At 43.8% G+C, this 23,210-nt stretch overlaps 1 protein-coding gene across 3 annotated transcripts in view; it reads left to right on the forward strand.

The window, feature by feature from the left end:
- Positions 1-23,210, forward strand: part of ctdp1 (CTD (carboxy-terminal domain, RNA polymerase II, polypeptide A) phosphatase, subunit 1) — a 285,110-nt gene that overhangs the window by 63,531 nt on the left and 198,369 nt on the right. For all 3 annotated transcript variants that reach the window (XM_078539924.1, XM_078539925.1, XM_078539926.1), the window contains exon 8: positions 2,917-4,053. In XM_078539924.1, coding sequence (XP_078396050.1) covers positions 2,917-4,053 — 1,137 coding nt within the window. The remainder of the gene's footprint in view (positions 1-2,916; positions 4,054-23,210) is intronic.

The raw sequence follows: 23,210 nt of genomic DNA on the forward strand, positions 1-23,210 counted from the left end.
AGTGGATGGGGTGTATTTGGATTTCAAGAAGGCTTTTGACAAGGTCCCACATAAGAGGCTAGTGGGCAAAATGAAAGCACGTGGAATCAGGGGCAATATACTGGCATGGATTGAGAATTGGTTGGCAGACTGGAAACACAGAGTGGGAATAAATGGGTCTTTTTCTGGATGGCGAGCGGTGACTAGTGGTGTACCGCAGGGATCAGTGCTTGGGCCCCAGCTATTCATGGTATATGCAAATGACTTGGATAAGAAAACCAAATGTAGTATTTCCAGGTTTGCTGATGACACAAAACTGGGCGGGGTCGTGAGGAGGATGCAAGGAGGCTTCAGGGCGATTTAGACAAGTTGTGTGTGTGGGCAGACACGTGGCAGATGCAGTATAATGTGGATAAATATGAAGTTATACACTTCAGTTTGAAAAACAGAAAGGCAGGGTATTATTTAAGTAGTGATATATTGCGAAATGTGGATGTACAAAGGGACCTGGGTGTCCTTGTACACCAGTCATTGAAAGTAAACAGGCAGGTGCAGCAAGTAATTAGGAAGGTAAATGGTAGGTTGGCATTCATTGTAAGAGGATTTGAGTTCAGAAGTAGGAATGTCTTTCCGCAGCTATACAAGGCCTTGGTGAGATCACACCTGGAACATTGCGTGCAGTTTTGGTCTCACTACCTAAGAAAGGATATACTTGCCATAGAGGGACTGCAGCGAAGGTTCACTAGGATGATTCCGGGGATCTCAGGACTGTCGTATGAGGAGAGATTGGTTCGACGGGCCCTGTATTCACTCGAGTTTAGAAGAATGAGAGGGGATCTGATTGAAACGTATAATATTCTAACAGGGCTAGACAGACTAGATGGGGAGGATGTTTCCCCTGGCTGAGGTGTCTAGAACCAGGGGCCCCACACTCAGGGGCAGGCCATTTAGGACTGAGATGAGGAAAAATGTCTTCACTCAGAGGGTGGTCAACCTGTGGAATTCTCTACCACAGAAGGCTGTGGAGGCCGGGTCACCGAGTATACTCAAGAAAGAAATTGATAATTGTTTGGATATTAGGGGAATCAAGGGGTATGGAGAGAAAGCGGGAACATGGTGTTGAGATAGAGGATCAGCCATGGTCATATTGAATGGCGGAGCAGGCTCGAAGGGCCGAATGGCCTACTCTTGCTCCTAGTTTCTATGTTAAGTGGTTTTGAGCGGCAGGTGAACCTGGTGGTAAATCCAGCACTATGGAATTGGGGTGTCGTTTAAGTTCGCGAGCTATTAGGTTCCGGGATTCCTGCACTGCTGAATCTGTGAATTCCAGTGTTTTCTGCCTGGATGTGACATTGTGTACCCTTTTAAACAAAATGTGCGTTAGGTTAAAGACAAGAGGTCACACAAAGCCTGAGCTTGCAAACTGCGAAAAAGTAAAATCGCTTAACCTTTTTTAAATTATTTTTTAAAAAGTGGTTTAGTACACACGCTGAGATGCAGTACATTGTGATGCAGGATTCAGATGGCACGTGTTTTAAACCAGTAATCCTCCTCCTGGGTAGTTGCATTTACCTGTGCTGGGGCGTTGGAGCTTTAATACAGGAAGGAACAATTAGAGGGAAAGTCACCCCAGGTTAATTGCATTTATTTCTTAGTGCAATGTTTAGTATTACTGACAAAGGGCTACAAGCAGGTTGGCTGGTTGTCAGTCAGCCTTTCGGTTGTGGCCCTTGCTGTCTTATGTATTTACTCAGCCTTACGCTTGAGAAGATGCTGTAGGTGTGGTTCCTCCCTTGAAACATATCTCTGCATTGACATACGCATGCTACCCCTTTGGAAAGATCACCTAATGAGGGCATGTGGGGAATATGTTGGCTTTATTGGCACCAATTCTCCCCTCTTTCCATTATTTTGAACCACCAGCCTCTTGCCAAGATCTGCTTTGCCGTCCCTTTGTTCTGTCATGTTAAGAGCATTTTGACTCTCTCCTCAGATCATACCTGACCAGTTGACCAAGCAGCCATCTTCCTTTGTTGATGAAGGGGGAATAAAAACCAAGATTTTTATTTTAAAGTCTATAACTTGGTCTTACAGAATGTAGTCATGTGACATTTCTTTTTGTTAAATTGTGAAGACTTTGAAAACATTTTGGTAAAAGCAGGAACGTAGTGCAGCCTTGTGTGGGCTGATTTTAGCTACTGGTGAAGAGAAGGACCTTCGTGGAGCCAGGCTGTGCCATCTTCAGATATGCCCATTGACTTGCAGACTCATCACCACACGAGTGGCACCTTCTTGTTGCTGCTCAGTTTCTGTGGTTGCTGCCCCCTTAGTCACTGGGGAAGAACAGAAACATTGGGTGACAGACAATTTAAAAAGAAAAGTGACAGCAGTGGAAATTAAAAGCTAATACAAAAGCTCTGATGGCGTAAAATTGGTGGACAGATTGTTGACAGGTATGTGTGTTAAGAAATTCAGACCAAGATGGTGGAGTTGAGATGAAGATTAGCCATGATCTTACTGAATAGCGGAACAGGCTGGAGGGGCTGAGTGGTCTATATTTGGATCCGTGATCACAGAACTTGACCAAAGAAGGGCTAGTTATGTAGTTTGGCACAGTTTTAAAAGGTGAAAGCATTAGTCACGCCTTGTTTTAACTTATTGCATTAATGTAGCACAGAAGGAAGCCATGCTGGCACTCTTGTAGAGCAACCCAGTCGGTCTCATTCTCCTGCTCTATCCCTGTAGCCCTGCAGGTTTCTTTTTCTCAGGCACTCATCCAATTTCCCTTTGAAGTCGTTTGTCTTTGTACCGTGAGCTACTGGGAACTCGAGTAACCTAGTTTATTGAAAATGCCTCTGGACAGCGACTTTTGCTGCAGAACCAACATTTCTGCCGAAAAATAAGTAATTTTGTTTTCTTTCTTAATCTCCTCTTCAGTAAATCATTCATCAAAGCCCACAGAAGAGACAGAACGGGCGGCGTCCGCTTCCACCGACACTGCCGGCACGAGCGACAGGTGTAGTGAAGCGTCCGAGGCAAAGGAGCACAGTAATGGTCTTGGGGAATATTCGAAGAAACAAAATGGCAGCAGCGGTGTTCTAAGCGAAGAAGCTTTGAAATGTGCTGAACCTTTAAAGTGCAGTCCTAGCGCGAAGGATTCACAGGACAAAGCGAACGAGAGGAAACCTTTGTGCGATGCCGTTGTTTCTCACGCACAAACTGCTGCTGCTGACGCTCCTGTGAAAGTGGACGAATCAGAACACTCGCTTGAGTGTGGCGCTGTAGCGACGGAGAGTAACTTGGAACAATGCAGCAGGGAAGGTGAAGGTCAGTTAGCTCAGGCCGGCCGCGAGCTAGACTTTGATTTGTCAAGTGACAGCGATAGTGAGTCGCAGGAGGGAAAAAGAGACTCCGCGTCACCCTCGCCTACCTCGAGCTTAGACGCTGAAAAAGAGCAAAGGAGCTTGCCCGAGAAGAAGCCGAGGAAACAGAGGAAAGGGGGACCCGGGCAAGTGGAAACGAAACTCAATCACTCGGAGAAGGAGAAGGTGGGGGATTTACTAGAGCCCGAAACGCAGGATAAAAGCGCTGACCAGGGACCCGAGGGAGACGATGATCAGGACTCACTTGGCGATGTCGGGAATGGGTGCACTGATAAGAAAGAGGCTGAAACCGAGTCTCAAAATAGCGAACAGTCAGGAGTAACGATGGGCGAGTCTCTGGACCAGAGCATGGACGTGGAGGAGGAGGAGGAGGACCAAGACGAAGATGACCATTTGATGTACTTGGAAACCATCCTGGTCCACGTCCACACTGAGTATTTTGCCCAGTATGAGAAACACCTTAAAAAAGAGAGACAAGTGCCTGACCTGCGAAAGATTGTTCCAGAACTGAAGAGCAAGGCACTCGAAGGCACAACGATAATATTCAGTGGACTCTACCCAACAAACTACCCAATAGAAAAGACAAGAGAGTGGTATCATGCCACGGCACTTGGAGCCAAGGTTAAAAAAACCTTATGTTTAAATCCCAAAGATCCCAACAGGACGACTCATTTAGTAGCAGCTCGACCTGGTAAGTGCGTTCATGTCTGTGTCGTTGTGCTTTTTTTTTTGTAGGACATATGACGAATGAGTCCGTTAAAGCATACATGCTGGGTTGGATTGCCATTTTTACTTGTATATTAACACAAGGTAACGGACCGTTTGTTGCTTTCATTCACAACGCTGCATCTTGTCGCACATATGTGGCCGTCCATTCATGACCTACAGCATGGCTGCAGATATTAGAAATTGATTTCATTTCCGTTGTATCGATTTAGTTTTTTTAAAAAAAAATTGTGGGTTTGTGTGTCTAGAAATGCACCATTTACTCCAAATGCAGTATCAGTCCTGGTCACTATTTCATTGGTTAACAATTCGAACAACTTGCATTTATGTAGCGCCTTAAGCATCCCAAAGCGCTTCACAGGAATGTAATGCGAGAGCAACTGGCACCGAGCCAAAGGAAGGAGCTAGTAGGACAGGTGCCTAAAATTTTGGGCAAAGACTTTTGAGAGGAGAGGAGAGGCTCAGGGAGGGAATTCCAGAGCACAGGCCAAGGCAGCTAAAAACATAGCCAGCAGTGGTGGAGTGAAAAGAGTGGAAGATGCATGAGAGGTTGGAGTTGGAGGAATGCAGAGCTCCTGGAGGGTTTCAGGGCTGAAGGAGATTACCAAACTGGTTGTGGGGGCGTTGGGGGGGTGTCGGGGTTAGGAATGTGAAGGAGAGTCGAGGCCATGGAAGGATTTGGACATCAAGAGGAGAGTTTTAAAACTGAGTCTTTGGTAAACTGGAAACCAGTGTGGGCTATCGAGCACCAGGTGATGGATCAGCTGGTCTTGGTGTGAGTTAGGGTATGGGCAGCAGTTTTTTTTTCAGATGAGCTCAGGTTTTCAGGCTGGTGAGGCCAGTGAGGAGAACGTTGGAAGTGTCAAGTCAAGGGGTTAACCGAAGCATGGATGAGGGTTTCAGTAGCAAATGGACTGAAGAGACAGGAGCAAAGACAGCTGGGAGATTGAAAGTGTTGCAGGTAACCTGAGGGAGGGGTTTTTCCCAGGCTGGGATGGGGAGGTGAACGGTGGGGGATACAAGAAATAGCAATGTCTTTGTCTGTGATCGAGAGTTTGGGTGGAGGGAGGCCATGTGAGATGGCAAGATGGAGGGTATGGCTGTGAGTATGAGTAGAAGAACTTATGTGGAAGGAGAGACGCATGAGCACGGGAGAGCAGTGAACTCTGAGGAGAGCGGGATTGGCGAAGTTGGGTATACTTTATTCTTTTGAGACCGTTAAATTTTGCATTTACAGTCGATAATAGAAGCTTCAATATTTCCTTTGGATAATGGATTACATAGAATTGCTCATGGCAATTGATCTGAGGCAGCGTTGGTAAATTAGCCTTTGACCTGGAGACATGTTACTTTGAAAAAAAAATGTATATATTACTATAATGTCTTTGAGTTGATCCATGTACAATCAGACCTGATGGCCTACTGGACGTCCCTATTTGAAATTACAGTGCCACCAGGTCTCGAAATCGCCTCTGGGTCTTCATTGCGGGCAAGTCTCGTGAGATTGCTGCAGTTCCAAAATGTCTCCAGTAATGTGCAGAGTGAGTGGAGGTAAGAGCAGAGAACCAATAATGGGGTCTTTCTAATCTTTGCCCCCCCTCCTCCCCATCCACCCCCCCCTCCCCACCCCCGCCTTATTCTGGCACCAATCCTCCATCTTCACCCCTGGGGAGAACACTTTCTATTGACATTTTTAATTTGCGGAAAAAAAAGAAAAGAAAATGTGCGTTTCAGAGAGGAGAAAGGTCAAGGTTCAGACACTTTGTTACTATTAAATCATGTGCCTCCATTTAATGGACGGTTGATTGTATTTTTCACTGCTGTACATTTAGAATAAATTGCATGGTATTGCTCCAGTTATCAAACAATTGTACTATTGATGTTCCAAGAATATGACTATGAGCCTATGGTGCTTTGAGAAAACAGGCAATGCAAGTCCCGAAAAACTGGTGTTCACAAGCCTTAAGAGTATAAGACAGAATAAATGTCAGGGTAAAGTCACTAGCAAGCCTCCCTTTCTTTTCCCACTCTCCCTCTTGCTTTGCCGTGTTTTACCCCTCTTCCTCTTTATGCCGTTCTCTCATGTTTGTCTTTGCTTTGTTTCCACTTGCGGGTGAGACCAGAACTAGGAACCATAAAAACAAGACCATTGGGAATTGAGGAGAAACTTCCTTAACCAGAGAGTGGTGAAACTCTCTGCTACAAGGCATGGTTGAGACCGAAAGTATAGATGCCTTTAAGGGGAAGCTGGATAAGAGAATTCAGGAGAAATGATAAGAGTGTTGGCAAGGAACTTGGATGGAGCATAAACACTGGTTCATGGTCAAATGGCTTGTTTCTGTGCAGTAAGTACTTTGTAATGCTTCAACATGGAAGACAAGCAAAGAGAGAGACAGCACAATGATTCAAGCAAGCAAATGGGTAGAAGCCGCACATTGAGAGCATTGAGCTGAGGGGAATGGGGTTCTGGGCAGATGGTTGGCATTTCTGTCCTCTGTTGTGTGTTAAAATTATGTCTGTGCCAAAGTAATGGCCTTCTGCTATACATCTGTTCTCATGTAGTCCAAACCTGTGGGTTTTGATGGGTGCTCAGCTTATTAAAATGAAAGATTTTCAAGAAACAAATTCATTAAAAACACATTGCAAAGTGAAGAGAGATTTTCATTATTCAGATGATCTACAGCAGTTCTGCCCAATCTTTTTGAGCAGTGGGTCAGATTCTTGTGACAGTAATCAATCGACCGCACTTGAATTAAAGTGGGTTTTGAGTTGAGTAGAATTGTGATTAAGTACAATGTCCAACTCTGTTTTGTGTATCTTGGAATCCTTGGCCATACAATTTATTCCTCTGTGTCTCTGCCCCTTCCTCTCTGTCGCTTCTCTTTCTGCCACTCTCTGCCCCTCTTCTCTCTCTCTGCCTCCCTTTTCTCTCTCTCTGCCCCCTTCTCCCTCTCTCTCTGCCCCCTTCTCTCTCTCTCTCTCTGCCCCCTTCCCTCTCTCTGCCTCTTTTATTCATTCATGGGTTGTGGGTGTCGCTGGCTAGGCTAGCATTTAATGCCCATCCCTAGTTGCCCTTGTTGAGTGGGGCATTTTAAGAGTCAACCACATTGCTGTGGGCCTGGAGTCACATGTAGGCCAGACCAGGTAAGGATGGCAGATTTCCTTCGCTGAAGGACATTAGTGAACCAGATGGATTTTTACGACAGTCGACAATGGTTTCGTGGTCTCCCCCCCTTCTCTCTGTGCATTCCCCGTGAGAAGGTTCACAGCACCGTCTGGATGTTCTTTTTTTTAAAAATTGCCATGGCTCCAGGAAGAGCCTAGTAATCTGACCTGTCAGGAGGGATCGAAAGCCAGGGCTCTGTTGGCTGGCTGTCATGAAGTTATTAATGTATACAACATTATTGGAAAATATTTTTCTTTTAAAATAGAGGTTTAGTCTGTGAGTGTGTCTTAATTGGATTAAAACCAGCTAGTCTTGGTGCACCAGCTTTGAGATGTAAACGGAGAAGTAGAGGTGCATTTGCATTTTGTTGAATAGAGCATTCAAGAAGTGGGATGAAGTCCGGCACCGAGCTAGCAGAGACCAAGCAATGTTTATATTGCTAATAAAATTGGTACGATGAAACAGGTTTTATTGGTAGAAGAGGCGGACTTCAAACAAGCTGGTGGTACAATGAAAATTTACATTCAGTGAGATGTGCTGGATATAACCCACAGCAGTGTTTGTGTGTGCAGAGCAGAGGCTATGTAAGATAGCAGCTGTAAGCCTGCAACCGTCTCCACAGGAACCAAAGTGAAAGGAACCTCATTTTGAATTCGTACAGTGAAAATGCTTTGCCTGGGGTCTGGTTAAACCTAAGGGTTGCTGTTGCCCTAATGGAGATTAGTTTGGGAATTTGTTAAAAAGTTATGATAGTAATAAGTTGTAGCCATGTGTGTACATTTAACTTATGTAAATTATAAAATGTTTCATTTAGTTTAATGTAAAACCTCTCGAGAACTAGTGATCTGATTCCTGAATTTAGAGTTGAATCTGAAAAATACGACTTAAAAGTTTAGGTTATGACAGTTGCTTAAAGTTTCCCTCTGGGATTTTTAAATAACTCAGCTTTACCATCTGCTGGGTCATAACACTGGGCAAATTTGCTGAGATGCCCACTGATGTACAGGTGCAGCAATGGTGTAAACACAGAAATCAGCTGTCCTCCCAAACTTCGCAGCCTCATACGGCCCTTCCCTCATGAAAGGCATGGCATCAATTCAGTTCGACAGCATCACCTCTGGCAGCTTTGAGATTAAGAATGGGGTGAAACAGGGCTGCGTCTTAGCCCCTATTCTGTTTGGTATCTTTTTCTCTGCTTTCCTGACCTATGCTTTCCCTGCTGACATGGAAGGAGTGTACCTCTACACGCTATCAGACAGGGAGCTCCTCAACCTATCAAGACTGAAAGCCAAGACAATACTTTGGCATGCCCTGACCAGCGAACTTATGTACGCTGATGATGCTGCACCAGTTGCTCAGACAGAATAGCAGCTCCAAAGGCTCATGGATTGTCAGTTCCCATGCCTGTGTCATGTTCTCCCTCACCATCATTGCCAGGGAAACTGTAGCTATGGGACATGGTGCTGTGTCTCCACTTGTGATCAGACTCATCAACACACCACTGGGAGCAGTCAGCAAACTCTGCTACCTTGGCTGTGTGGTGACAACCTGTGGGAAAGCGCGAGACTGTTCACTTTGGCACGAAGAATAGAAAAAGGGGATTTATAAATGGATAGGGACTGCAGATTGCTTCAGTACAAAGGGATCTGGGGGACCCTTGTACATGAATCACAGAAAGTTAGCATGCAGGTACAGCGAGTTAATTAGGAAGGCAGATGGAATGTTGGCCTTTATTGCAATGGGGATGGAGTGTAAAAACTGGGAAGTCTTACTGCTGTATGGCATTGGTGAGGCTGCACCTGGAGTACTGTGTACAGTTCTGGCCATCTTACTTGCATTGGAGGCAGTTCAGAGAAGTTCACAAGGCTGACTCCTGGGCTGAAGGGGTTGGCAATGAGGAAAGATTGAGCAGGTTTTGCCTATACTCATTGGAGTTTACAAGATTGAGAGTGATCTTACTGAAACATATAATATTCTGAGGGGGCTTGACAGAGTAGATGCTGAGAGGATGTTTCCCCGCGCTGGGGGAATCTGGAACTAGGAATCTGGAACAAGGGGGTCTCCCATTTAAGACGATGAGGAAGAATTTGTCCTCTGAGAATTGTCAGTCTTTGGAGCTCTCTTCCCCAGAGAGCAGTGGAGGCTGGATCACATATTCAAGGCTGAGAGAGACAGATTTTTGATTGACAAAGGAATCGAAGGCTTTGGGGGCAGGCAGGAACCACAATCACATCAGCCATGCTCTTATTAAAGGGCAGAACAGGCTTGAGGAGTCTCCTCCTATTTCTTATGATCTTGTGATAATACTGAAGAAAGGTACCGACCTCAGAGGGAGCGAGTTTAAAATTTGCCTCAGATTAAATATGTCCTTGCAGAAATGCTTTTCGTTTTGGTCCGTTTAAACCTAAGATTTGTGACAGTTATGAATACTTAAAGGAGTTTCTTGACGTAACAGTGTTGTCAGGTGATTCTGCTTTGAGGAAAAGAACACTTGATTCACACACTTTCTTTTGCTAGCCCAGTTTGGTGTGTCCCCTTGAAAAGGCAACAGTGAGAAAAAGATGAAAAGCAGGAAGGCAACTTCTTCTTTTGGAATAAGCCTTCACTAACATTCCTCACACATCTAGAGAGTCCATTGGATAGTTTGCCTGGACACAGTGTCATGACAACTAATTAAAACTGTGTCCGATTTTTCTCAGTGGGTGTGGATTCACCACCTGGTAGTGCAAAGTGGAACACAGAAATGTCAAATCTATGGAGGCAGGAAGTATGGTTTGTGTGGGCTTTTTTTCCCTGGACGTCATATATCAAAAAAAAATCAGGCGTTTTCCACATCATATTCAATGCTTCTTGATTAAAAAATTCACATTCCGTTGGGTTAGTGACATGCTGCACATGAGGGAGGTTGTGGCAATGCAGGGATGTGGCATGTAAGTATAATCGGTGCAGCAATTCCACATCATAACAGATGATTAGTTGCTGAATATAAGACCACCGTTCAATTTTTGGAGTTATGATGATGCCTTGTAAGCCCCCGGAAACTATTCATTTGATGTACCCGGGTGAACCTGTTCTCTCAGTGGGCTACTGCGCTTGTTGGGAACATGGATTGGAGAATCATCTTAATTGTATCTCAAATGTGGTTAATTATATGCAAGTGGAGGGCATTAATTGGTCTTTCATTTGAGCACATAAAAAGAGGCACTTACTGAAACCTAGGGGGTGTGGTTGAGTTAGGAGTTGTATGCTTGTAATGTTTCACTCTGTAAATAAATGCAAGGCTGAGTAAACATCGGCTCCGGTATCATCCTTCACCCGCTGGCTTTTTGGAATAGAAGAAAATCGGACCTGTGATCCCGTGAGGATTGCAGGATCATTCCTCGTACACAGCCACACCTTCAAACTGTTTATGAGCTTTTTGATTCAGTAGCGATAAAGGCAGAATATCTGTACGAGTAACCGGAAAATATTTCACGTGGGCATTTTAAAACACAACACCCTTTTAACACCCTACAAGTGTACTTACACCACATTGCCTGCAGCGAGCGACACTCACACACACGGTGATAGAATGAAAAAACAGTAAGTCGATGCTTCCGTCTAATGCTCCTTTGGGGGCCCAGGATCCAATCTCGTCAGAAGCAAAGGAGCAGTACCGAGAGCCCGATCACCCTCTGCGGGCAGTGCCATAGATGCTGGCGGTGACCCTGGAAACTGGCAGAGCCACATAGCGTTCTCCGGCGGTCGTGCGTTCCTCTCGCCCCTTCGCCACCCGCTCACTTCCCTTTGATTGGTGCCTGGTGGAAGAGAACCAAGACCAAGGAGAAGATTCCCTCTGGAAGACTGGGAGAATGACTCTGCACCACAACAGGAACAAAAAGTGGAAGCTCCTCTTTCTGAGAGAGTCAATCTGGACACAGCGGAAGTGAAGAAAGGAGCCTGGTAATTAAAGCTGAACAGATGGATCATCATTGATATGGACTAATGGGCGGTAATTGGCCAGGTTGGACTTGTCCTTTATCTTTGTGGTCCTGACCTCTTTAGTATTTGCCTCAGGTTCTTTAATGTATTCAAGGTCTTCATTATTTTCAGGGTTGTTTTTAGTTCCAGGCTAACTGTACAGGGTGAAAGCCCAAATTCCGGGGAGATTGGAAAACAGGCACAGTCTTGGTCCTGAGGGTGCGGGATTTGGGGCACTACTTATATTTTAATTAGAATTTTCAGTACTCAACGCCGTTATCAAACCAATATATGGCAGCTGGAATCCACTCTAAAAAAAGATGCTGTTATGAGTCCAGACCAATTAGTTGCCCTGTTGTTTGATCACCTAGTAAAGTTTTTCAAATATATTTCAGACTTCTGGTGCCAAAGTGTGTAATTCACCGTTTATTTAGGTACGCCTGCTTGAAGCACTAGTGCATTTTCAAATTATGCATGTACTTTCCTTCCTTTGTTTGAACCAGTGCAGAACTACTTTGAAGAGATTTAGAATACTGCAGCTTGAGAAGCATTAATACTGTTGCCCAGTAGCGTACCTGATGCCTTACTTATAATACGCCGTCAGATAAATCATTGGCTTGGAGCTGACACTGATGATAAATCAGCTTTGGTACAATGTGCAGCAACTTGTCTCAAGTAATGAAAAAGTTGGTGTTTTTCTTCAGTGAGGTCCTTTGTGTATAAAGCCGTTGGCTAAATTAGAACACGGTATCTTGTTGATCGACGTGTGAAATTGAGTAATTGTGTGTGAATTTTTATTTAGGACAGGACAACAGAGAAGTGTTATGTAGAGCCTTGCATTAAATAACTTCCAGTGCAGGGATAACAATGTTAAGCTTTGAAGGTTCAAATGGATTCTGCTTGTTTAATGCTGTCTGAATGCAAAGTACTTCTGGGGAAGATAGAAAAATACTGGAATGGAAATAATGATGCATTCCATCAGGCCAGTTCGAAAAAGCTAATAATCTCTCAACGGAGGTTCACCAGACTTGAATCCTGGGATGGTGGGATTGTCCTATGAGGAGAGATTGTGGAGACTGGGTCTATATTCTCTAGGGTTTAGAAGAATGAGAGGTGATCTCATTGAAGCTTACAAAATGCTTAGGGCCTAGACAGAGTAGATGCAGAAAGGATGTTCCCGTGGGCTGGAGGCCTAGAATCAGGGGACATGGTCTCAGAATGAGGAGCCAACCATTTAGGGCTGAGATGAGGAGAAATTTCTTCACTCAGAGTAGTAAATCTTTGGAATTCCCGACCCCAAGAGAGCTGTGGCGATTCAGTCATTGCACATGTTCAAGACAGAGATCGATAGATTTCTAGATACTAGTGACATCAATGGAATAGTGCAGGAAAGTGAGGTAGAAGATCAGCTATGATCTAGTTGAATGGCGGAACAGGCTTGAGGGGCTGAATGGCCTACCCCTGCTCTTATGTCCCTAATTGTCCACTTTGTCAAGTATCTGCCCAATTATCTCCTTGGTTTGATTCCTCTAACTCCTGCGCACAATTATGCTTTTGGTTTCAGTATGTTATTTACCAGTGATAAAAGCAAAAAACTGCGGATGCTGGAAATCCAGTTTTTCCAGGTATTTCTGTTTCTGTTTTTGTTATTTACCAGTACCTGCAGACTTCTGTCCTGTGTTGTTGTCTTGTAGCCTGCGGCTTTTTATGTTTGCACTCTTGTTATTTTGCCTCTCTAGTCTCGTTACCTTCCCATTGAAAGAGCGATCCAATTAAATTCCACTACCCCACTCTTTCTCAAAAGCCCTGCAAAGTTGTTTTTTTTAACTGTGTATTGAATTCCCTTTTGAAAGTTGCTATTGAATCTGCTTCCACTACCCTTTCCGGCACTGCGTTCATGATCACAACCAATTGCCGCATAAAAAAGAATTCTCTTAATCTCCCACTTGCTCCTCTTGCTAATTATTTTAAATCTAGCTCCTGACTCCCCTGAAGGTAGAAACGATTCCTGCTTACTTACTGTCTTAAAAGCTCCTCGTAATTTTGAACACTCCTGTTAAAGCTTCCCTTAATCTTCTCTGCTCTGAGGGGAGCAACTCCAGCCTCTCCACGTAACTGAAGTCCCTCATCCCTGCTATAATTCTGATAAATCTCCTCTTCACCCTGTCCAAGGCCTTGATATTCTTCCTAGTGTGTGGTGCCCAGGATCGAGAGGACTCTTGCTGAGGACTAACCAGAGGTTCTTAAAGGTTTAGCGTGAGCTCCTTGCTTATGTGCTCCGTGGCCTCTGGTGACAAGCCAAGGATCCCATAAAGTTTTTTTTCAACACTTTTATCAACATGCCTAGCCAGCTGCAACTGCAAAGATGTGTATACAGACATCTCCAAGGCGCTCTGTCCCTGGAAATCCCTTTAGCATTGTACCATTTGATATATATCGCCTCCCCTCACTTCTTCCCCTTAAAATGCACCACTTTACGATTCTCTGCATTAAATTTCATCTGGTGTGTTTCTGCCCATTTCACCCATCTACAAGTCCTCCTGAAGGCCACTATTATCCTCACTGTTTACCATGTTTCCAAGTTTTGTGTCATATGCAAACTTTTGAGATTATGCCCCCCCTGTGCCCATGACAAGGCTGCTAACGTAAATCGAAAAGATCGGTGGCCTGAATGCCGACCCCTTGAAAATAGCACTGTCTACCTCCCTGGCCACTCAACCCCTCGTCTGAAAAGCAACAATCGCTGCTGCTAATTTCTGAGTTCTGTCTCTTAGCCGACTTTGTGCCCGTGCCCCTTTGTTTTGCTGATCCCGTATGGCTTCAGCCCGTCTCTAGTCAGGGTTGCCAACTGTGATTAAATGTATTCCTGGAGGTTTCATCATGTGACTTTCCCCCATGCTCCAGCCATTAGTTGGCCAACACATCATCCTGGTGACTCATTACCTTCCCACACCAACTGGAGAGCAAAAAGACTCATTACCCAATTAGATGATGCTTGACTGTCAGCCAAACAGCCTTTATTTTTCCCCATTTTCAATATTTTTAAACCTGATAAAGAGAAGTATTCAAAGAAAATGATTTTAAAAAATCTTTTTTAATGTCCCGATGATTTTTCTCCAGGTTGGCACACATCAGTGCCCTGGCGCTTGATCTTCGATTCCTGGAGACTACAAGCCGCTCCTGGAGGGTTGACAACCCTATCTCTAGCAAATGTAAACAGCTGTTACTCTCCCCAGGTCCCAATCATTGTTAAACGGTGACGCCCCTGTGCTGGGGCCCTGTGGCACTCTGAAATAAAAACAGAAAATGCTGGAAAAACTCAGCAGGGTCTGGCAGCATCTGTGGAGAGAGAAACAGAGTTAACGTTTCGAGTCCGTATGACCCTTCTTCAGAGCTGCTCTCTGAGAGCTGTGGCACTCTGTAGGGTCACCTGAAAGATACAGGTTATTGTCGAGTAAATGCTGCTTGATAACGCTTTTGTGAAGCTGGGGGCATGGGACTCGCTGAGTTGCTCTTGTAGAGAGCTGGCATGGACGCGATGGGCTGATTGGCCACCTTCTCTGCTGAAGCCATTCTACGATTCTATGATCCTGTGTCATGCTGAGGCTCCATTCACAATAACTGTTCACTATCCCTGATTTAACCTATTTATAATCTACCTCAGAAACTTCTCTCCTGAATAGGGGGGAGACGGTCTTGTAGTGGTAATGTTGCCGGACTAGTAATCCAGAGGCCCTGGCTAATGCTCTGGGTGCCTGGGTTCAAATCCCACCATGGCAGCTGGTGAAACTTAAATTCAATCAATAAATCTGGAATGTGAAACTAGTCTCAGTGATGGTGACCATGAAACTATCATCGATTGTTGTAAAAAAAAAACCCCATCTGGTTCACTCATGTCCTTTAGAGAAGGAAATCTGCTGTCCTTACCTGGCCTGGCCTACATGTGACTCCAGGCCCCCACAGCAATGCGGTTGACTCTTGACTGCCCTCTGTAATGGCCCAGCAAGCCACTCAGTTCAAGGGCAATTAGGGATGGGCAACAAATGATGGCCTTGCCTGTGATGCCCACATCCATGAAAGAATAGAAAATAAAGTTCCATGCTGGAACCTGGATAACGTGATTGTGTGTTGAAACTTTAGCTGGAATCTAAACTTTCCATTCAAATTTCCATTGTCAGCCAGATCCATTTCTCTGAAGGATCTGAGGAAATTTGTTAGACAGGACTTCACTCCCGTAAATACATGCTTACTCTGTCGTAGTGCACTATAGTATCAGGGTGTTCCATTTTTCTCTCTCTCAGTACGCTTTCTAACATATTACCTACAGCAGATGTTAGGCTAAGTAGCCTGTAGTTTTCAGAGTATTCCCTCTATCCCTTTATAGAGATTGGTGTTATGTTAACTGCTTTCCAAAGGCATCAACATTTCTAATGATTCACTGAAGCTCCTTGCAAGTATGTGCTGGTTGTTTTAAGTGCTTTTGTAAGATATTCATTTGAAGCGTGGTCCTTTTAAGTTTCCCAGCCTAATAGTGACTGCCATATCCAAATTTTCATTTCTTGTTAGTACCTGGGCAGTTGCAGGAGGCGGGGGAGGTGAGGAAGAACATTTTTACACAACGGGTAGTGATGACCTGGAACTCGCTGCCTTCAAGGGTGATGGAAGCATGGACGATCAATGATTTCAAAGGGAAATTGGATGTGGATGTGGGAGAAAAAAAACCTGTAGGGCTATGGGGATAGAGTGGGGAAAAGGGACTGAATGGATTGCTCTACAGAGAGCTGGCAAGAGCTTGGTGGGCTGAGCGGCCTCCTTCAGTGCTGTAATGACTCTCTGACTCCCTCTGTTTCCTCTGGATATTTAAGTTCTATGATGGGGAGACTGCATATGGTCATATATGTAGAAAGAAGAACTCATTCAGTAGATTTGCCATCTTTCTGTTACCCATCCGACCACCATTGGGATCATTCTGGGGCCCCACTTTCTCTGTGGTCATCTGCTTGCTGCAAACAGATTTAAAGAAATGCTTCATTTTTGTCTGATATCTCCACCTCATTTTCTATCTTCAAACCTGTCCCTTGTGGTACAATAAAGCACTCTCATCTATATCAATATTTCTTTAACATAAGGATTGCCACTGTTTGTATCCCCAATTTACAGAGGCCACAGTCCTGGGAGAACAGAGGAAACAGAAAGGGATTTGCTGATGGGATTAGATGAGGAGACTCATGTGGATCATAAACACAGGCATGGATATTTTGAGCTGAATGGCTTGTTCCTGTGCTGTGCGTTATATGTGAATATTGGTATCTATCTTTACCCCTGTATTGACATTGTCTGCCTGCCATGCTGTGTGGCGTGATCTTCCAAACCTCCCGATCAACAGTGGATGCCCTTCTCAATGGAGCTCTACTTAAACCAGTCTTTAATGCTGTCCAGCTGATTCCTTCGCTGTTGGCCTCTTCCTCCTCTCTCATTAATCCTTCCTGTGTATCCCTAGTTACATGAGGTTAAAAAGCAAGTTTGCTCAGAAAAAGGGCCCAAATTGATAGATTTCCTCTAAAATGTTTTTCTCTGATTGCTGTCCCTTTAATGCTGGTGTTAGCCAGTTTAAAATGAGTGCGCTGACACCAGTGTTAAAATAATGCAGGTCAGACCATCGCGGCTGTTGTGACCAAGAGAAGGGTCAATTCATTCAATTAAAATCCAGGCCTCTTGTGGTTTCATTTGTGTATCTGTTTGGTAGTTTTTCTGCTCTTAGTTTGAAATTGTACCAGCGCTTCTAGAGTGTGAAACAGTTTTTGTGACATCCCAATTGACGTTACAGAGCAAGATGTTACGAGGTAGAGAAACACATACTTACTGGCGATACTTAGGTAGGTGTCAGCCATGACTCGGTGAGTAACACTCTCCGCTGAGTCAAGGTCCAGAGTTCCACTCCCACTCCAGAGTCTTGACCGCAAAATCCAGGCTGACAGCCCAGTGAAGAACTGAGGGAGTGCTGCACCACCATAGTTCAATTATCTTTAGCCCCACCCCAACAAGAGTAAATCTTCCTTTTGAACTTATTGCTAGATCAAAACCTCAACTCAAAAGAAATTCTAAAGTATCGTAAGAGCTTAATCAGCTACACAAGATAAATAGTCTTTCTTCCAGGAGTTTTCAAACCAAACAAAATTACCTCAGAAAGAAACATAACAGAGCTGAATCTCTTACAAAAGTCTTCCTCTATCAGAACTTAGAATCTTATAATTAAGAATTCTAGAAGAATAATAGGGTTCATGAGGTTTACAGATTGAGGCTACAATCTGTTTAATGATGACTATAATTTATTTATTTTAAGTATATATCTTAGATTACATTAAAGTATTAATTTTAGTACTACAAGCTAATACAAGAATAATGCAAGATATACTAATTCACCTGAAAGTACTAATTTCAAATCTCAAATCCAGTTAAGAATGAAAATGGTTAAGATGCCCAAACAAATAATAAACTTGTTTTGCACTTCCAATCCAAAGAATAAAGCACAGCTTTTTGCTGCCTTTATCTCAATTTACAGGGAGATCGTTTCAGATCTCTACCCTGCTCAGAGCTGACCTCCTTGCAGAGCCCTCAGGTCTGACTACTTGTTTACCTCAGTTTCTAATTCTCAAAGAAAATCTATTGGTTTGAGAAAATGACCCTGATTTTGTGCTTATATTTCTGAGGCTCTTCGAGCAATTCTTTTGAATCAAAATAACATGCTTTTCTGAAAGCAGGTGTTATGTTATCAGTTTAAGCCTGGTTAGCTGTCTGGAAGTGCATGGTTTTCAAGGCCCCTGTCTGTTTTTCTGTGTCTGTGAAAGTGTATTGTATTTGTCACCGAGACTTCAGCTGTGTTTTTCATCCCGGTTAAATTTTTAACGTTTTCATAGACTGAGGCACATCTTTAACAATGAGACATTAAACTGATGCCCTGACTGAAGAAGTGGATGTAAAAGATCCCATGGCACTCTTCCAAAGAAGAGCAGGGGAATTCTGCTTGGTGTCCTGTCCCATATTGATCCCTCAGCCACATGACTAAAACAGATTACCTGGAAATTATCACATCGCTGTTTGTGGGAGCTTGCTGTGTATAATTTGTCTGTCATAGAAGCAGATGTATGTCGCTTAGCCCCTCAAGCCTGTTCCGCTCAAGCCTGTCTTGTTTCTTACATCTCAAAAGCACCTCATTGTTAAGTGCTTTGGGACATCCTACGGATGCTATATAAATGCAAGTCTTTTTTATATGTCAGGTGTGCGATTGTTAGTTTAGAAAGTTTTTTTTATGATCTAAACAGTTGGAACAGATTTGTGATTGAGAGGCAAAACATCCTTTTAATAGTGCATCTTTAACACCCTACTCTCAGCCCTTGCTTGATACCTACGTTAAAAAGCACAATGGAAAGCCATTAGCTCTGTGGAAAATAGTCACACAGAAATGTACTTCAAATGCATCTATATGCAGTTTAGAACAGCAAACTAATCTCATCATAGATTCAAAGAGCACATGATTTTCATCTCTATTGAATAAAAGCGTCGTCTGTCTGAACTTCAATTTGCACGTATTATTAGATCCAGCAGATGCAGAGCAGGAATGAATTGGATGCCTTCTTGTTTCCATGGCCTGCCTCTATGCACAGTTCTCTATTTATCCATTAGGACAGCTAACAAAACAAGTTTAAATTGGAAGTTGGGTTTATAACCTGCGGAGGGTGGAAAGAAGATCAGCTAGACTGGTTCCTGGGACGAGATCAAGTAGACTAGGCCTATACCTCTGGAGTTTAGAAGAGTGAGAGGCGATCTGGTTGAAACATATCAAAAACTTAAGGGTGGACACTGAGAATATGTTTCTTCCTGGCCGGGGCATCTAGAACATGGGGTAAGAGTCTCAGAATAAGGGGTCAGTCATTTAGGACTGAGATGAGGAGAAATTTCTTCACTCAAAGGGTTATGAGCCCTTGGAATTCTCAACCCCAGAGAGCTGTGGGTGCTCAGTCGTTGAGTGCGTTCAAGATCGAGATTGATAGATTTTTGGGCACGAGGGGAATTGAGCGATCGGGGGATAGTGTGAGAAGTTGGGAGTTGAGGTAGAAGATCGGCCATGATCTGTTTGAATGGCGGAAGCAGGCTCAAAAGGCCAAACAGCCTCCTCCAGATCCTATTTTTTTACTTTCTTGTGAATGTTATGTAGCAGAAGCCAGAACGACAGGCCTCATCTTCTTATGACTCAGCAATCCACTCTGTGCATTCCATTTACTCTAGCAACCCTGGGGCAAAAGCACTGTCTCTGCACACCCTGCTCGGATGTGTTTCGTACAGGGGTCCATGTATTCTATTGAAAGCTTCTACAGAAAGCGTGTCCAGTGGGATATCCCACTATATAAATATCCACATTTCTGTAACCCTTTGGATTTGATTCCGCCAGGTGACTCTGTGATAGGGGTGCCTTACCACAGCAACATGTTCTGCAAAGTACTCTGAACCATCTTGTCCCGATAAATCACTCAAAATGCTTTCTGGGAAGAAAAGAATGCCAGTTATTCCTCAGTAATTCAAATCTCTATTATGCAATATTATTTAAATAAAATATTGAAAATAACCAACATCTACTTATTTTTGAATGGAATTGCAAAGTACTTGCACTATAGGAACATTAGGCCCACTGGTCCATGTGGGTGTTTATGCTCCACACAATCCTCCTCCCAGCTTCCTTAATCTAACCCTATTAACATATCCTTCTATCCCTTTCTCCCTGGTGAACTTATCTAGCCTCCCCTTAAATGCATCTAATCTATTCACCTCAGCCACTCCAAGTGGTAATGAGTTCCACATTCTCATCGCTCTCCCGGTGAAGAAATCTCTCCTGAATCCCATATTTATCGGATTGGTTAGTGACTATCTTATATTCATGGCTGCTTGTTCTGGACCCTTTCCCAGCCAAATGGGAACATCTTCTCGATGCCTATGCTGTTGAACCCCTTCATAATCTTAAAAAGACGTCTGTCACCCCTCAAGCCTTCTCTTTTCTTGAGAAAAGAGCCCCAGCCTGTTCAGTCTCCCATGATGGTGATAACCTCTCATTACTGATAACCTCTTACTACTGATATCGTCCTTGTAACACTTTATTGCACCCTCACCATCATTGTAGCATTGTTAAATTTATTAATTGAACTGTGTTTTATGTCCTTTTGAGCCTTTATTGATGTTTTTATTTGAATAGTACAACCTCTCCTAAAAGCGTGAGCTCAAAATTCATGTTTCTTACCCAGAGTTGTAATGTTAGCTGAAATTGGGCTGTCCAGAATATGTGCCGTGGACTCGATGGATTTGAATTTCAAAGGATTTGGCTGGAATCTTTTTCTTTAGATTATGGGCTTCTGATCAACTGATTTTCAAAATTATTTGAAGAAAAGCTGATGGACAAACTATAAAAAAGTGTGTGTGTGTGTGATCATTTGACAAAAAAATTGAGGGGGACGTCTGTGTTGTGAGAGGAAAGTTGCTGCTAATGATTTAACATCTGTGGAGGCTTTTGTAATTAATCTATAGACTTCAAAAACTGCAATAAGCAGAGAGATATAGTCATACCTTGTTCTCATTTAAAGGTCATCTTTCAAACAGAAAAATTAAACTCTGAAGCAAATGGTCTCTAATTGCCACTTAATTACCACCGATTATATTGACGGTTATAAAATGGTAACGTTCCATTTTGTGACACTTGTCAGATGGAATTTGAGCCAGAGAGAAAGAGACTCTAATTATCACTTACTCATCATCTGTTACATTGATGGGGAAATGTTAAAATTCTAATTAGTTGATACAAAAGCAAAATACAAGTAGACGCTGCAAATCTGGAACGAAAAGAAAAAAAGCTGGAAATATTCATCAGGTCAGGCATCATCTGTACGGAGAGGAACAAAGTTAATGTTTCAGGTCGATGGCCCTTTGTCAGGACCTAGTTATAATTAGTTCTAATCACCAGTTCTAATTAGCGAGATTTTAGACAGAGAGAACAGGAGACCGACACAGAATTTCTCCCCTCTTAATGTGACTGTTCTTCAAACCCAGCACAAGTGAACTGAATTTTGAATTCTTTTTTATTATTCATTCACGGGATGTGGGCTTCGTTGGCTGGGCCAGGATTTATTGCCCATCCCTAATTGCCCTTGAGAAGGTAGTAGTGAGCTGCTGCCTTGAACCACTGCAGTCCCTGTGGCGTAGGAACACCCACAGTGCTGTTAGGGAGGGAGTTCTAGGATTTTGACCCAGCGACAGTGAAGGAATGATGATATATTTCCAAATCTAGATGGTGAGTCTTCCAGGTGGTGGTGTTTCCATCTATCTGCTGCCCTTGTCCTTCTAGATGGTAGTGGTCGTGGGTTTGGAAGGTGCTGTCTAAGGGGCCTTGGAGAGTTCCTGCATTGCATCTTGTAGACGGTACACACTGCTGCTACTGTGCATCAGTGGCGGAGGGAGTGAATGTTTGTGGCTGCGGTGCCAATCAAGCAGCTTTGTCCTGGATGGTGTTAAGCTTCTTGTGTTGTGGGAGCTGCACTCATCCAGGCAAGTGGAGAGTATTCCATCACACTCCTGACTTGTGCCTTGTAGATGGTGGACAGGCTTTGGGGAGTCAGGAGGTGAGTTACTCGCCGCACAATTCCAGCTCCCCCCTCGGGCCTGGCGGTGTTACCATCCCCCTCCACCTCCCCCCCCTCCACCTCCCCCCCCTCCCCTCGCCTGGCAATGTAGCACTGCCCCACCCCCCGCCTGGCTGCGTCTGGGGCTGTGGTTGTGTCAAACACAGTGACTGACAGAACCACACGGCTATATGTCCGGGGCCTTCATCAAGCTAAATATTTGCAGGGATCCCTTACACAGTCACCAATCAGTGCTAACGAGAGAAGGACTTGCATTTACATAGTGCCTTTCACCATTTCAGGACGCCCTATGCGTCTTAAAGGCAACTAAGTACTTTTGAAGTTAGGGCTGGAACGTAGGAAACAACGAGTCAAACAGATATATATCATTCTGCGACTACTTTCAAATCTTGCTTTGCTTCCTTGGTAACGGACATCGGAAAACTGTCAATTAGTCCAAACTTTTATTGTAACTTTAGTTGTGCCAAATCCTAGATTCCTCATCTACAATGACACCGGCGCACAGGGCTCCACGCTCCAACAAGATCAAACCCCAGAGCGCCAGTGCTACCAATGTCCACGGTTTGGCAGGTCATCTCGATTTCTGCTTCTGTTTGGCACGACTGCAACATCCTGTGGGTACTAGAGACCTGAATTTAAAAACAGAAAACGCTGGAAATATTCAGTAGGTCAGGCAGCATCTGTGGAAAGAGAGAGAGAAGAGTTAACATTTCAGGTCAATGACCTTTCAGAGTGCCACTTGGTATGTGGTATCTGCAATGTTGCTGTGTACTCACAACTCCAAAAGTGATGAGGAATTAAAAACAATATACCTATAAAAATATATCTTGGCAAAGGCACACACTTGTGTACTCACACATGTAGTTGGATGTGCATATAGACACACGTGGACAAATAGACATGCACATGAAGACATATCTGCCTACCTCCTCACCCAGTATACTTTGGCACTAGTGACCAAAGTTAACTTTTGCTTTGCACGAACCTGTGAGTTAGCAGCTATGTGGAAGTTTTACTAGTTGATCTTTGGAAGCTGTGTGGTAAAAGTTGTTTTGATTTATTGGAAATCGAAACGGTGTAGGAAAATGTCAGCGTAATTAAGTTAATCTGGCTATTGCCTGACACAGTGTGGAAAATGAGCAAAGCACATGTAGCTGGCAACTGATCAAAACTAATACATTTGATGATGACAGGAAATATAACTGTGGAGAACACGGTTAATACTGATTTTCAAAGGTGTTGAGACTTCAAAGTTTTATAAAAAATAGTTTTCAACGCTTACAGCATTTTCAATTGCTGGATTAACCAATGTCT

This window comes from Cetorhinus maximus, chromosome 4, assembly GCF_964194155.1.
Source record: "Cetorhinus maximus chromosome 4, sCetMax3.hap1.1, whole genome shotgun sequence".
In the NCBI taxonomy this organism is placed as follows: domain Eukaryota; kingdom Metazoa; phylum Chordata; class Chondrichthyes; order Lamniformes; family Cetorhinidae; genus Cetorhinus; species Cetorhinus maximus.